This window comes from Pogona vitticeps, chromosome 2 (genome assembly GCF_051106095.1).
Source record: "Pogona vitticeps strain Pit_001003342236 chromosome 2, PviZW2.1, whole genome shotgun sequence".
NCBI lineage: Eukaryota > Metazoa > Chordata > Lepidosauria > Squamata > Agamidae > Pogona > Pogona vitticeps.
Genome location: NC_135784.1, coordinates 282,094,931 through 282,110,398, shown reverse-complemented (window position 1 = coordinate 282,110,398; position 15,468 = coordinate 282,094,931). Strand labels below are relative to the sequence as shown.

General features: G+C 42.3%; 1 protein-coding gene across 2 annotated transcripts in view; it reads left to right on the top strand.

Annotated features, from left to right (window-relative positions):
- Positions 1-2,923: 2,923 nt before the first annotated feature.
- The window catches only part of RGS7BP (regulator of G protein signaling 7 binding protein), a 76,215-nt gene continuing 63,670 nt past the window's right edge, over positions 2,924-15,468 (top strand). The window contains exons 1-2 of one of the 2 annotated variants that reach the window (XM_072992710.2): positions 2,924-3,896; positions 7,281-7,447. In XM_072992710.2, the coding sequence (XP_072848811.1) occupies positions 3,751-3,896; positions 7,281-7,447 (313 nt within the window). In that variant the 5' untranslated portion in view covers positions 2,924-3,750. The remainder of the gene's footprint in view (positions 3,897-7,280; positions 7,448-15,468) is intronic. The other variant, XM_020783745.3, reaches the window with a different exon arrangement.

The window sequence follows — 15,468 nt, the reverse complement described above, 5'->3', positions numbered from 1 at the left end:
ATGAGAAAAGAACGTCATTGTCCTCCATATCAATGGTGCAAGAGACATGGTCACATAGAGTGGTTTTCAAATTGGATTGTTATGCTCTGTTGCTTTTAAATGTGTTTTCAATATTGATTTTATTTACCATTTTTAACAATGATACTTGTTTAATTCTTTAAAAATATTTGTATACTTGCTGTTTTTAGCTTTTAAACATTTTTCTTTTAATAAGCTGCCTTCGGCCCTTTTAAGGAGAAAGGTTGTGTAAAAATAAAGGAAGGAAAGAAGGAAGTGAGTCTGCTTACAGGTTGGAGGCTCGTCCACCTGATCAGAATATACTGGGAAAGAACTGGAATGTTAGTAATTGGATTATTCTTAATATTTGTTTCAAGGTCTACCTGATTATGAGTACCTGATAACTGCCATTGATGTAGATTGTTTCCTTACAAAACCACTGGGACTAGATCCAAAAGTTTCTTGTGCGGAGTCAGATACAGAAGTACTTCATAGATTTCAGGTAGAAGGTTCACTGACATTTTCATCAAGAGAGAGCACCTATCCCCCACTTAAGAGTTATCATGGCACAGATACAAGGAGAATAATGGATTGTTAAGTGTGTGGATTTTTTAAATGCAAGAAATCTAAAAATTGTATGCCTGCATCAAATCAAGGTAGCTCTTATCAGTCTACAAATCTGCTTCCTGGAACAGCCAATTACGTGCCATGGGTGAAACAGGACGAGGAGGTAACCATTTTCATTTGTTGTTTCCTTGCCTCTGTTCATTTGGATGGTGAACAGCTGTAGAAATCCTCCACATATTTCTCTTTTTATAACTGCTGATTTTAGCCTTTAAAGCTCTAAATAGCTTGAGATTAGCTTATCTATATACAGTATATAGCCTTCCTCAAAGCTTTATGATTGGCTTCCGATGTATTCTTCTCTCTTCATTTAACAAGGACAAATCGGATAGTATGGAGGAATAAGATAAGACCTCTTCTGTAGTGGCCCCATCACTTTAGAATTCTCTCCCCAAGGAGACATGTGTGATTCTGCTGCTGCTGCTGCTTTTTAGAAGCACTCAGAATAATTTTATTCTGTTTGGTTTAGGACTTAATTTGGGGTTGTTTTCATACAAATACAGGGAACCTCTTTCAGGTTTTTCACTGGAGATTAAATTCAGATTGAGAGGAGATGAAGAGTCATTCCTGCAATGGACAAAAGGAGAGAACAAAAATATTGTAACTTAAATCTCAAATTGCTAGTAATGAAGTTTTTCAGACTTTTGGAATGTGGGGGAACATTAAAAAGCTAGGAAACTACCCAATGATGGTATCATGGAGAATGGTTATAGTAAAACTTTAAAATATATAGCAGTTTTCTAGGATGTGAATTTTTGTTGTTTAGTCATTAAGTTGTGTCTGACTCTTAGTGACCCCATGGACCAGAGCACGGCAGGCCCTCCTGTCTTCCACTGCCTCCCAGAGTTTGGTCAATTTTATGTTGGTAGCTTCTATGACACTGTCCAACCATCTCATCCTCTAACTTCTCCTTTTGCCCTCACACTTGCCCAACATCAGGGTCTTTTCCAGGGAGTCTACTTCTCATGAGATGGCCAAAGTATCGGAGCCTCAGCTTCAGGATCTGTCCTTCCAATGAGCGCTCCGGGTTTATTTCCTTCAGAATGGATAGATTTGTTCTCCTTGCAGTCCAAGGGACTCTCAAGTCTCCTCCAGCACCACAGTTCAAAAGCATCAGTTCTTCAGCTGTTGGCCTTCTTTATGATCCAGCTCATCTTGTCTATTTTACGTGTGTGTGTGTGGGGGGGGTTAATTGCTATTGATTACTGCCAGCTGTTCTGTGAAAGAAGACTCCAAAGGGCGAGATATCAAACCTAATGGTGAATTCTATTAGTAAATCAAAGGGTGTGGGGAAAAGTTATTTTCATCAGTACTGAGTCTGTTGCCAGCTAGGCGACCTCCATGTTTGAATTATTATGTGGGAACATCAGTTGTCCTTAACAGTCATTTAAGCTCCTGAACATGTTTGTTTCTTTGTGACAGGAAAAATATGCACAAGATTTTTGTGAGCAATTTTCAAAAAGAAGCTTTTCCCAGCATTTTGCTTACTGGATGGGTAGGATGACTGGCGCATTTGTTCAGATCTTTGTTTTGAGACCAGTCCTGAGTCATGCCAGTTGTTTGCAAGGGTCTGATAGCAAAGTCTGTGCATACGGGAGACGTGGGTGAAGAAGACGGTCCTGTTGAGTGCCTAGGATGCCCGCAGGTGCTCCAACCAGTAGTTTGGGTAGCACCAGGGCAGGAGTCCGACCCAGAGCACAACTCAGGGATTCCCACGTTCAAGGCGGCAAGCCTGGTTCACCCCTTGGAGTGCGTGGGCTGGCGCCTTAGCCTGAGTAACCTTGACCTCTCCGCTGCCGCCGCCGAGACGTCTTCCCGCAGAAAGCACCTGCTCCGGTGCTTGTGGCACCCCAGGATCCAGATGGCACGAAATGACCTCATTCTAGGTTTCGGCTTCTTCGTGACTGAAGCGGCAGCCGAAGAGAACACGTGAAATGCCAGCCCTGGCAGAGTCTGAAGGCGGCAGTTCCGCTGAAGGCCGGGCGCCCTTTCAGTCGTTCACAACCCCCACCCGAGGGCACAGTGGCAAGGCTCCCCTTTCCGCGCCTTCTGAGGAGACTCCTGTTTTTTTTAACCCTCCGAAGTCGGAGCGGCTGAGGGGACGGGGGAGGGGGGCGCCGGCCGTCGCGTGGCGTCGCGTCTGGGCAGCCCAGACGCGGCGCAAAAATAAGGCCTCTGCGCCCCGCTGGAGCGGCGCCAGGAGCAGCGTTGCGCTCCTTCGCTCTCTTCCCAGCTTTTCCCGTCGGGGGTGGGGGTCCCTCCGGGGTGGGGGCTCTTCTGCTGAGGGAGACTTCCGGAGACGGGCTGAAGGCCAGCGATTAGAACGGAACGATTACAGGAGTCCAGAGAGCCGAAGCTCCCGACGGAGGCGTGCGCCTGCGCGCCTCCCGCGCCGTCTCATATACACGCGCGCACTGGCCTCCGCTCCCTTTCTCTTCGGCAGCGGCGTCGCTGGTAGCAGCGAGGAGGAGGAGGAGGAAGGCGGGAAGGGCTGAGGGGGGCAAGTCAGAAGCCAGAGGAGGGCGCTGGCACCGGGCTTTTGCGCCGGGCGCTTGCCTTTCCCTTTCCCCTCGCTTTTCCTGCATGGAAGCGCTGCTTCTTGGCCAAACGTCTTGGGATTTAGCCCGCCCGGAAAGGGCGGCGGGGAGCTGAGAAGCGGCGGCGAGCTCCGCGGAGGCTCCCGGGACTGAAATGCTACAACTGCGGGTGGCGGTTCTCGACGCAAGAAGTTGCCTCGCATCCCCGGCGCCGCCGACCTGGCCGAGGCTCCTCCTGTAAACCGGAGACGAGAGATGCTGCAAGGCACGGCGCCGCTCGCATCCGCGTCTGGTCCCCGGCTGCCAACCGAAGAAAGCTCCTGGGAGCGAAGAGAGCCTCTGTGTCTGTGAGAAGGAGGGAAGGCATCGGAGGAAGGAAGCCAGCCAGCCACCGCCGGCGATTCTGGATCCCTTTCTGGACCTACCGAGGCGCTGCTGCTGCTGTTGCTGCCGCCGCCGCCGCCACGACTGCCGCCACGGGCAGCGGCGATTGGGAGCTGGCGTGGTGGGGAAAAGCGTCGCCTTCCCCGGCTGGGATCCGCGGAGCCGCAGCGTTGGCTTACTGGATGTGTATGAATGAGTTCTGCACCGAATGGGCGCAAGAAGCGCCCCAGGTCCACGGGCTCCATCTTCCAGATCAGCAAAACGCCGCTGCACGGCAGGGACTGTGATCGCAGAGGCAGCGCCTCGGACGGCGCCCCGAAGAGCCAGAGACTGGCCCTGGACGAGTGCAAGATGGTGGGTAGGAGAAGAAGAAAAAAAAAACAACCACAACAACAACAACAAAAACCCGCAACTGTTTCATTTCCCCCCACTTCCACCTCCCCTGTTTCTTTCTGGCCCTGCTCGCTGTAGGGACCCCTCCTCGCCTCTCCCCCCCCCCCGATTTCTTCTTCTCGTTCGCCTTGCCTATTCTGATCACGTGCAGTTGCACTATTTTTAAAACTGCAGTCCGCATTTGAGTTGACACCCTTTTTTTGCTCGAGTCGCGGCGGCTTAAAAGACAAGCGACCTGCTAGCCTGGGGAGTATCGGGATCGGTCTCCTTTTCTGAGCTTTAGCCGAGTATGGCCATTATTTGTAGAGATCTTGGGACTTGTGGTGCGACGGGGTGTTGGGGGGGGGGAAGGCAGAGATGGCTTTAGGGCCCGGGTTTGTGCCAAGAACTACCATCAAAGTAGGGGACAAGATTTTAGCCCCCTGCAGGGCGGAGAAATAGTCTAGACCCCATGCATGTAGTGGGCCTGTGCAGCACCAATCCAGGTCAAGCATCAGGTGCAGATAAACATTCTTCACTTGCTAAATAGGAAACAGGTGACTGTGTGTGTGTGCATGCGCGCATGTGGCAATAGGCATCCTTTATCCCACCACTAATCTGACACATCCCCACTTCATCACAGCTCACGAAGGCAAAGGTTGGCATCTGTTGGCTGGGTTTTTTTTGTTTGTTCCTGAATTCTGTCAGTCTAAGAACTGTCTCATTCTCATTTCCGTTTTGCGGATAAGCAAGAAGTAAATCTGCCCTGAGTAAATCTGCTCTCCCCAAATCCTCATTCCGATAAACTTGTGGACTTCTGAAAACTCCAACCATCTGGGTTTTTTTTTCCCCACTGGGGTTGCTATCTCATAGATTTCAATCAACTTCATTTCAGCACATCGGGCTTGCCCTTCTTAATGAGTTATGTCAGTGAGCTGTGAAGAAAGGATGGTTTTTGCATCGCCCTCCCCAGATTTCGATGTTATGCAGCATTAGGGAAGAAATTTAAAATGCACTAATGTTATGTTACAGAGCAAAAATCTTCCATTCTTTTCTCATCCGCTTTTTTTATGGCATTGCTCTCTTGTTGGGCTTTCCTCTTTCTCTCTTACTGCTTCTAGTGAGAGTATCTACACATAATATTCATGTCTTTTCTTAAAAATCAGATCTAGACATCAATTAGAAATGAAACCCTTGTTACATAGAACATTAAGGCTGCAGTCTAACTTAATAGGCCCCAAGGAATACAGTGGGCGTTATTTCTGAATAAACATGCATACAGCTTCATTCTGACTCTGACAAAAATCTGGAGGTTTTTCCTTAGACCTGAACTTGTAAACAGTAAAAAACATTTGAATAGAGTTGAAGATGATTTGATTCTTCATAGATGAACTAGAGGAGTTGTTTATATGATCCAAGTAGCCCAGGCTCAGTTGTAGGCCTGCTTTCTTGTATACATACATTGTGGTGGGTTCTCCATATGTCAAATAGCACCGAAAGGATCTGCATGGAAATCTTATTTGGGGGAAGGGATACTTTATATCAGGATGAGAAAATACCAGTGTCCTTATTGGTTTGGCCCTGGAATAAGCATCTTTTGTCCAGCAGCAACTCTGAAGAGGCCTCGTTTAAGTAGTGTACACTACATAATTCATATGATATAGCACAATTTCAACGTACTTTCCACTCTTCCGTCCAGTGCTGTGGTTAGACTGTTGCACTTACTATGAAGGTCTATTATTACAGTCCTGTACAGTACTTGTTTACTTTGAAGTACATTTCCATGAAGTTTAGAAAGCTTATTCCCGTGGGAGTGCAGCCTGGTCCTTGACATTCTTATCCTCATTTGTGGAAAAATCTGAATTGATCCTTCAAAGATCTCAAAATACAAACTATACAACTATGAGTTTTGAAAAGTGATTGAGCAGAGGGTTTTGTTACTGTTGTTGTTAGCATCCTTGTTTCAGTTTTAGCATTTTAAAAAAAAATCTGCATTTTTCCTGTAACTATGAAGTGTAACAGTTTTTGAAAAATTTCAAGAAGAAAACCAAGAATTCATAGTGCTCTCTTCAGACCCTGTCAGGTTCCCAGAAGAGCTGTTAAGAACAAGTTAACAAATCAAGTCTTACACAACCTATCAAATGCATGTTTTCTTTATTAAGGCCAGAAGATCTTTAGGTTTGAAGAGAAAGACATGCAATATTATTTTTTCACTCCACAACATTTCCACACAATAATCCCTTGAGATCTGAACATATTGGGTAGATAATCCCATCATGTAGTAAATCCTTGTAAATTTTGTGAGCAACAGTCAAAAATTGTACTAGTACATGGTACGTGTTGTATTGTTATGAGCTAATAACAATTTGTACAAAAGAAGTACTGTAGAATTGATAATATTATTTGGGATTTATGGCCCATCGTATGGAATTGTAACCATCTGAGATATAGTTTTCTGATTAATTTAGGTTCCACATGACTAAGATGAAACTGGAAGAAATTTTTGTTTCCTGTTTTATGATCGTCTGAGCATTGAAGTTAAACTTGAGCAAATCTGTCAGGATCTAAATTGTTCCTTCCTTCCCCCAAGGAAACTTTGTGAAATAAGCTGTTAAAGTTTTTTTTTTGTTCCAATCCCTGGGCACATTCATTTTATGGGCACAAAATGAAGATTTGGTCAAATATTAGCCAGGTAACTATTTTTTCCATAGGTGTGAAGATGGATTTTCTAATACCGTGTTGGTTTGATGTAATGGGTGTGGGTGTGCGCGCATGCATGCATGTCTGTTTTATTTTATACCAGTCAGACTGCTTTCAGGAATACCAAGTGGTGATGACTTTTTCTAATATACATGTATGTTATTAGCCAATAAGTTCAAATTCCTGAATGTATTGAGAACCGTGGTAAAAACAGAAGGAAAATACTGTCAAAATCCAAACAAACAGTCTCCAGTACATTTCACTCCCTAGATGGGCAGCAAATGGTAGTTCAGGGGTTAAAAAAAAGGAGGAAACTATTTCTGGAAATGTCATCCCTTTTTAAATGATAAAATAATCCCTTGCTTCCAGAAGAAGAAGAGCTGTTGTTTGTACTGCTGTAACATTTAAGAACACATGCAGAGGTTTAGAGTTTGTAGAATATTTTATTTTCCCACTGAGAATGTGTACTCTGTGTGTACAGAGGGCAGCAGTATGACCATTTATGTCATCATCGAGGCTGATCTTTGTCCTGTTTAGAATTCAAGAGTATATGCTCAAGTCTTGGTGGAAATGTGTGTTTTTTAAAAATCTTTTTGTTTTATCTTACAGTGTAGTGGATTCTTTTTAATGTTAGTAAGTAGCTTTCCGTTTTATTTTATCTTGCAGCTTGTCCAGGATTTCAACACCCAGGTGGCCCTGTATCGCGAGTTGGTCATTTCCATTGGAGATGTCTCGGTCAGCTGTCTATCCTTACGTGCTGAAATGCAAAAAACCCGAACCAAAGGATGTGAGATCGCTTATCAGGCACACCAAAAGCTCTCAGCAATCTCTGGGTAGGAGCTTCTTTCTCATCCCTCCCTCCCCCCTCAATCTCAATTTCCGGTCCTTGTACAGTGGGGTCTTGACTTGAGAACTTAATCCATATTGGAAGGCGGTTCTCAAGTCAAAAAGTTCTCAGGTCAAATCTGCATTTCCCATAGGAATGCATTGAAAACCATTTGATCTGTATCTGCTCTTTTCCATCCATAGAAACTAATGGGAAGCTGCTATTCTGCCTTCGACCACTAGAGGGGGATTTTTTATTTCTTTTTTTCTTAGGTCAAGAAAGGTTCAGGGAAGGCAGGGAAAATACAGTCCAGGCAGTCTGAAGACTCCCAATCCACTCTCTAAACGCTGGGAGGAGTGAGGAAGCAGACAGGCACCCTTTTCACTGCCCAACAGTTAACTGAAAGTTCAAATTTTGCACTTTCCCTGCCTCCCACGTGGTTTTTTTCCAGTTCTTAACTCAAATCTAAGTATGTAAGTCAAGTCAATATTTTCCTGTGAGAGTGGTTCTTAAGTCAAAATGTACTTAACTCAAGCCGTTCTTAAGTCAAGACCCCACTGTACTGTACTGAATATGCTTCTAAAAATCAGCATTTTTATTTATTTTTTTGCCCAAGGCACAACAGAGGCGTCAGTCATTTATTTATTTATTTATTTATTTATTTATTTATTTATGATTGATTGATTGATTGATTGATTGATTGATTGATTGATTGATTGATTGATTGATATGCTGCCCATCTAGACACAGTCTATTCTGGGCGGCTCACAACTTAGACTGTGACATGTGTGGCATATATGTCTATTAGCATTTGATTCCACTTTTGACTTCTTTGATAGGTGTGATGACCAGACCTTAGAGTAAGCCCTAATTTTAAACAGTGGGATACATGAATGTGTACATTCTGTAGTGGTGAAGAGCCACACTGATTTTTTCCATTTTGTAGTAATATTCTGTGCTTCGATTGACTGAAGCCTGGCTTGTTTTGATGCTCTTCCTGCTCACCTAGTACTGCTGTGAATGAGAGAGAACAGTAAAACTGTGACCACCAAGGAGTCCTTACATATCCAAACTTTTGATATCGTACCTCTTTGAAGAAACACTAGGGATCTCTAAGCTACCATCGTTAGCCACCTCCTGAGCTACAGTTCCCAGAGTTGCTGGGAGAAAGCCGTCCCATTTAAACTAGCTCTGAATGGATATTTATGGATATTCCTAGTGTAGCTGGAGGTTGAATGGCTAGCTCAAGGTTAACCTAAGGTTGTTATTCTGAATTGATTAAGATAAAGACAAGTTTTGTTTTGTTTTTTAAAAAAAGTGGTATTAGATTGTAAGGGAGGTACCCTGACCATTGAGCAAAATCATTTGACCAAACTATGCATGCCTCTTAATGGATGTTTGCTATTCTCTTAACTAGAGGCTGTGGCAATGCAGGTAATGTAATTTGCTGCCAACCAGCTGTGCTTATGTTCCTTTTTAAAACAGCAGTTAAAGCTAAGAGAGACTCACATTAAACAAAATACAAGAAGCAATGCTTGTCTTTAAAAGACATTTCCTCCTTGGTACAGGTACAATCTGCACTTGTAAAACCTTCACCTTCATTTATGTACCAACCAGTTATGACAGAATTGAAAGACATATAATTTGCCACACTTATTCATTTTAAAGATCAAAACACACAAGTACTGACTACACCTGCAAAAATGAGGATAAACATCTATTCTTTTGAAAGCTTATCACAGGTAAGTAGTAAGTATTCAATTTCTGCAGAAGATGCTTCATGCTCAGTTACTATATTTCCTGTAAACATCTTGAGCTACATTTCCTGCTTTCATAAGTACCAGTAACAGAATTGCCATATATTTCCTTGTTAGTCTAGTTAGTGGGAATGAAGGCATACCACATCTGACCCTGTTCCAGACAGACTGGGAAAGCAATGTAAATATGGTGATATTGTGCCAAGAATGTGGAAGGACTCTTTATTTGCAGAGTTAAATGAGCACTAAGTTGTTAGAACCATAATGTGTGCATGCTCTGTATGCCACCATTTACAAAACTGCATAAATTGCAATGGCAATTGCCATCCAGATTTCATGTGAATCTTAGCTGTAAATTGGTGAAATATTTGCCAAGGAGGGGTCATTCATGGCAGTATGGTTTTGCATTCATTTTCTTACAGCTTTTCAGGTGATAACATGGACAAATTACAGTGGTGCCTCGCTTAACGAGCGCACCGTGTAACGACGAATCCGCATAGCGATCCCTTTTTCGGGATCGCTAATGCGGAGACATACCGACGGTCGCAATGGGCAAAACTCGCATAGCGACGATCGGTAAGCATTTCGCTTACCGATCTTCGCTTTGCGATGCCCGCGGATCAGCTGTTAGGCGGTTCCAAAATGGCCGCCGGAAGCCCCGAAATGGCCACGCGCAGCGTTTTCGTGCCCTCCCCTCGCTTACCGAGGGCGCGAAAATGGCTGCTGCTGTGGAGGAAACTTTGCTGAACGGTAAGTTTAGGGCCCATTGGAACGCATTAAACAATGTTTAATGCGTTCCAGTGGGTTTTTACATTCCGTTTAGCGATGCTTTCACATAGCGAGGGTTAATCCGGAACGGATTAACCTCGCTATGCGAGGCACCACTATAATGTCATATTCTGTGCTTGTATAACTTTACATAGGTTAACTTTATGGTAGGAAACTGCAGGTTAGGCTTTCAGAAGAACCTGAAACTAATTCGTCTCAAGCAATAGTCAGATTCAAGAGGCAGTCCCTGTGATTTATACTGCACTTTGCTACAGAAAGCAACTGTACCCCTCTGGATGACTAAGTCAGAGAGCCCATATATTGTTGGACAGCTTATTCAGCCTGTCCTAGCCGTGTAGCCAATGGTGAACCCTGCAGTCTAGTAGCATATGTAAAGGAACACCTTCCGTTCATGGCCCAGACTCTAGATAGGTGTTAACTTATCTTAAGATTAATTGCTCTGTTTTCTTGTACACACACGAAAAAAATGTGTTCTTCAGAAAGCCAGTGTTTTCTGACTTGTAGTTTTGAAATCCACATTCGGAAATGGGGAATAATTTGTGTTGCGAGGATACTGAGACTTTGCAACCGAGATCAGTTCTCTCTGTCCTAGAAATCTTGCCTGTCTATCACAGATAACAGGGAACAAGTACATACCATGTGCTTTGAAGCACTGTTATACCCACCTCGCATTTTCTAAGAGTATAGCTTTCAAAACAAGTATGAAATAGAGAAATAAGTTTGGGGTAGGTCTTCTGTACCCAGACAATATGATTGCTTTTTGTGTAGATTGGAGTAAAACAATGATGTCTAGGACATTTTAGAGGGAAGTAAGCTGTTAATGGCAGCTTACACTAAAGGCAACTTAATTGTAAAAGGCACATCTGTGCTTTCCGTTGGCATTTAACACAATGTGGATAAGCTAGAGATCTGAACAATCTTTGTCAAGATATGTGAAAGTGGAATGAGCATAAAAACATGACCTAGCAAGAGAGTTGGGAGATGGGCTGGGGAAAGAAAGGAGGGGACTTTTCAAAATAAGTCAGCATCTTATAGCTGCTTCATAATCCTCAGCTTCTAGACCATCATAGCAGGGGTAAGGGGAGGAGAGAGAACAGTGTTTGGAGAACTGCAGCCAATATATCTAATGTGGTTGTAGTTTAGAGATGACTATCAGTCTAGTTTCCTCTCACATTTAGTTTTTTTAAAATTTCAAATTATTTTTGCCCTGTTTGTGAACACATTTGGATATTTTGATTCTTATAAGAACATACAGAACAAATTCTTGATTGTCCAAATTCAACAGGTCCAAAATTAGATTGTCTTTTAGGAGCCTCATGGTGCAGTAGTTAAACTGCAGTACTGCAGTGAACTCTCTGCTCACAACCTGAGTTCAATCCTGATGGGCTCAGGCAACTGGTTCAAGGTAGACTCAGCCTTTCATTCTTCCCAGGTAAATAAATTGAGTTCCCAGATCACTGAGGGAGCAATGTGTTGCCTGAAGAATTATAAACCATGCAGACAGTGTTTTAAGTGCTTTGGGGTAGTACACTTTGTACTGCCTGCCATGTAATTATTAGATATGAGGAGTCTGTCAAAAACTGAGGTTCAAACCTTACTTGAGCACCACAGACATGGTTGAATGTATAAAGAACAAGGTAACTGAAGTCTAGAATTGCAATCTGTCCATTTCTCTTTCTGTCGTGTAAATTTTTTATTGTTAAATCTCAACTGCATTGCATTTAAGAAAAAATATGCAAATTCTGGAAAGTTCTTATAAACATCTTGTCTAAGTAAACTGTTCACTTGTCCTTGGATTTGTTTTTGTTATGGTCTTACACACTGGTCAAAATTCTCTTGTGTTGCTATATAAGTAGCATAACTTTTAGAGGTAAATTGCCTTGAGTTAAGAAATTACTGTAAATATGATCAATTGCACACTGAGTCACAGAGCTCGGTATGTGACAGATAATGTCTGCAATGATTGCTTAATTTAAGGCAATTTGCTTTTAAAGGTCACACTACAGTATTTGCATTATACCCATGTAAGTAGGCAAGAAAATGTGGACCAATATGATTATACAAAGGCTGAAAAGTTTGATCATTAAAGGGTTAAATCATCCTTGTAGACCACTTCCCTAACATAGTAGAAATTGTACTACATTGTTCCTGGTAGAACAAAGCAAAATTTCTTCAGAGTGGTCAAGTAATTTTGTCACACACTTCCAGAACCATAATACAGCCTTTCAAGAGTGAGCTGGTGCTTTAGCACTGAGAAGACAAAGAGATACATTTTTATCATCAAACTGTTATTGTTATACACTGGCAACACTTCCATTTGCTTCTGGCACCTGCTGGAGGCTCTTACAATCAGTTTAGTAATTGGCATTATATATATATATATAGTATCCTTCAAAAATGAAGAAAATTAAGAAACTGGGGCATTTTGGGAAAAAGAAATGTAAAATCACAGAAACTGAGGTGTGTCTGTGTGGAACAAAAAGAGAAGGGTTGTCTGTGAAAATATACGTGAACACTATTTGTAGCTCATACAAAGAACACAGGAAACTGCCTAGTACCTATTATAGCATTTTCATGTTATCTTGTGCCCCTGCTCTAAAGCCAACTCAGAAGCCACTGTGCTTCAACCAAGGCAATGGATGAGTTTCCCCTGGCCATTTTGTCTTCCGAAACAAAGAATGTGGACGTTCAGTCATGCACGCCAATGAAACATGCTAGCTATAATCGGATACCTTCACACTTAACTCTTCTCCACTCAGTCTGCAATCCCCATAATGAGCATTTGTCTAGCAGCAAATGGGACAACCACAGTCTCCATCCTCTAATTTTGCATACCATCTGTCCCTAGGAAGAGTTCTGGAGAACGTAAAAACCTCACACACTTTGATAACATTTTCGTTGTTTCTACTCTGTTTCCCCAAAAATAAGACCTAACCTTAAAAGCCCTAGTATGAATTTTCAGGATGCTCGTAATATAAGCCCTACCCCCCCCCAAAAAAAGCTCCAGTTAAATGAAACCCCGCCCTCCACCATTGTGCAGCAACCAGAAGATGACATGACTGTAAAAGAAAACATCCCCTGAAAATAAGCCCTAATGCGTTTTTTGGAGCAAAAATTACCGTATTTTTCACACCATAAGACACACTTTTTTCCCCACAAAACAGGGGGGTGGAAAGTCTGTGCGTCTTATCGGGCGAAGAAAACAGATTATATTTTCCTGTTTTCTTCTCCTAAAAAATTGGTGCGTCTTATGGAAAGGTGCATCTTATGGAGCGAAAAATGCGGTAATATAAGACCCTGTCTTATTTTCGGGGAAACACAGTACAGTAGTAAGGTCTCGTCCAATTCTGATGTTTCTCCTATACCAGTTAGTTATACATCAGGTCCTCCATCTAAGGTAGTATTGCCTGCTTTTATTGGTGGCATGTTTGGAGCAGAGGCTTTTTTCATCAGCAGCTATCTTGACATAGCTGGGATTGTTTGAACCCTTTTTAATACACATCTTATCCCATCCCATTCAGCTTAAGATCCTCCCTTGGTTTCAACAGGAATTAATAATGCAATCCCAGGCATGTTTACTCAGAACTAAATGAGCTCAGTGAGCACAGCAGGGCTTATTTTCTAGCAACTGAGTTTGGACTTGCAGCCTTATATTTGAATAGGTCTGTTGGATTGTGGCCATTCTGTGCTTCTCTAGAGCATTTACATACTCATGAATTTAAGAGCACTGTTGCAAATTGTTTTTTCGGGCAGAAGAACACTATTTGAGTAGTTAGACAAATTTTTTATAAACTGCACAGTTGCTTCAATTTGCAAGCCAGTATGACGTAGTGTATAGGGTGAGGGACTTAATACAGTACCTAATTTCAAATCCCTGCTTGGTAGTGAAAATGCATGGCAGTGGTGGGTGCTGGTAAAAACAGGGTTTAATGATGGGCACATAAAATAATAGACATATAAACAACAACATGATGTGAAAGAGAATAGACATCTGCTAATCAAATGAATTGCAAAAAGAAAAAAATACAACATAGAAAACAAATAAATTACAAAGTTTCAAGATAGTGAAGTTGATAGTTCAAGGGCTGAACTCAGTGTTCTGTTGATATAATATCAGGGAATGCCTGTCTAAATAGCCAGGTTTTCAACAATTGCTTAAAGGACCTCAGTGAAGGGGCCAGGCGATTCGCGGGTGGGAGTTTATTCTAGAGGTGTGGTACAAACTCCAAGAAGGCTTGGTTCCTGGTCTTCTCTTTCTGTGCGTCTCTCAGGGTCAGCATCCTCAATTGTCTGGCCTGGGATGAATGAATAGGTTGGGCAAACTATATAAGTTGCCTTATATAGATGTTAAATAGAAATGAAGAGATGATCCCCCCCGAGGGACTCCATGTGCATGTGCAGGTGTGTGGTGGTGTTAACTCTTTCTCCTGAATGCTCTGGCCTAAGCAGTGTCATACGCACTCTTTCGCACTGGATTTTCAGGTAGAGGTTGGGAAAAGTTGTTTCCACGATACTCTCATTATCATTGTCGTCGTCCTGTAATGGACCCTTTCGGTTATTGAGTCCAGCCCCTGTTAATTGGAGAATCTAACTCCCAAACTCTGGCTTTGCGGTCAGATACCGAAACCACTGAGCTACCCAGAAGTTCACTCCAAACAGCTGTTTGAATATCTACTGTTGTACACATAATGAGAAGTCCTGCTATTGTGAGGATGCTGAGAGGCTATATTTGTAAAATAAAATGTTTGTTGAAATAATTAAATAATTATTCCAAGCATCCCAACAACACTTCTTTTTAGTATTTGGATTGTGTGATGGTAATTTCTAATGCTATAAAGTTCCCATAATAGCATTGTTCTGTGCCACCCCCAACACTGCTGTACTGTGATGTCTGTGATAAATAGCAGTAGACAGTTCCTGTTCTGACTGTGATTTAAACTGGGATTTCTTTGAGCCTTTCTGCGTATTCAGTAAAGTTATGTAAAGGTATTGGGAATGTAAAGCATTCTCAGCTTCCTAAAGTATCTAGACAAGCACACCCACACCCATCAATACTGATTCTAGATACTTGTTTAATGAAAATCTCTTTGTAAAGGAGAGAGAGAGATTGGCATGTTATTTTTGGACAGATAAGCAAAAAAAAATGTAACTCTGTCATGTGTGAACCTAAAAGGAACAGTAAAAGTCAGTGGGATGTTTCAGTAGAAAAAAATGTTTTGGAAATAGTTGATAATACTGTATGTAAGTCTCTGGATGTCATTAAGCAGCATAGCCAAGAATGGCAGATGGTGCTCCATATATGCGGATGCCTATGATAATGATGATTTTGATTATGATTTAATAAAACACTTTCCCAAGTATTACATTCTAAGCACAGTGCGATAGATGGGACCACGGAAGCTTTTGACATAATAGAATGAGAACTGGGTTTCTCCACATTAAGCAAAACAGCACAAATGATGCTTTAACGTAGGGTACATGA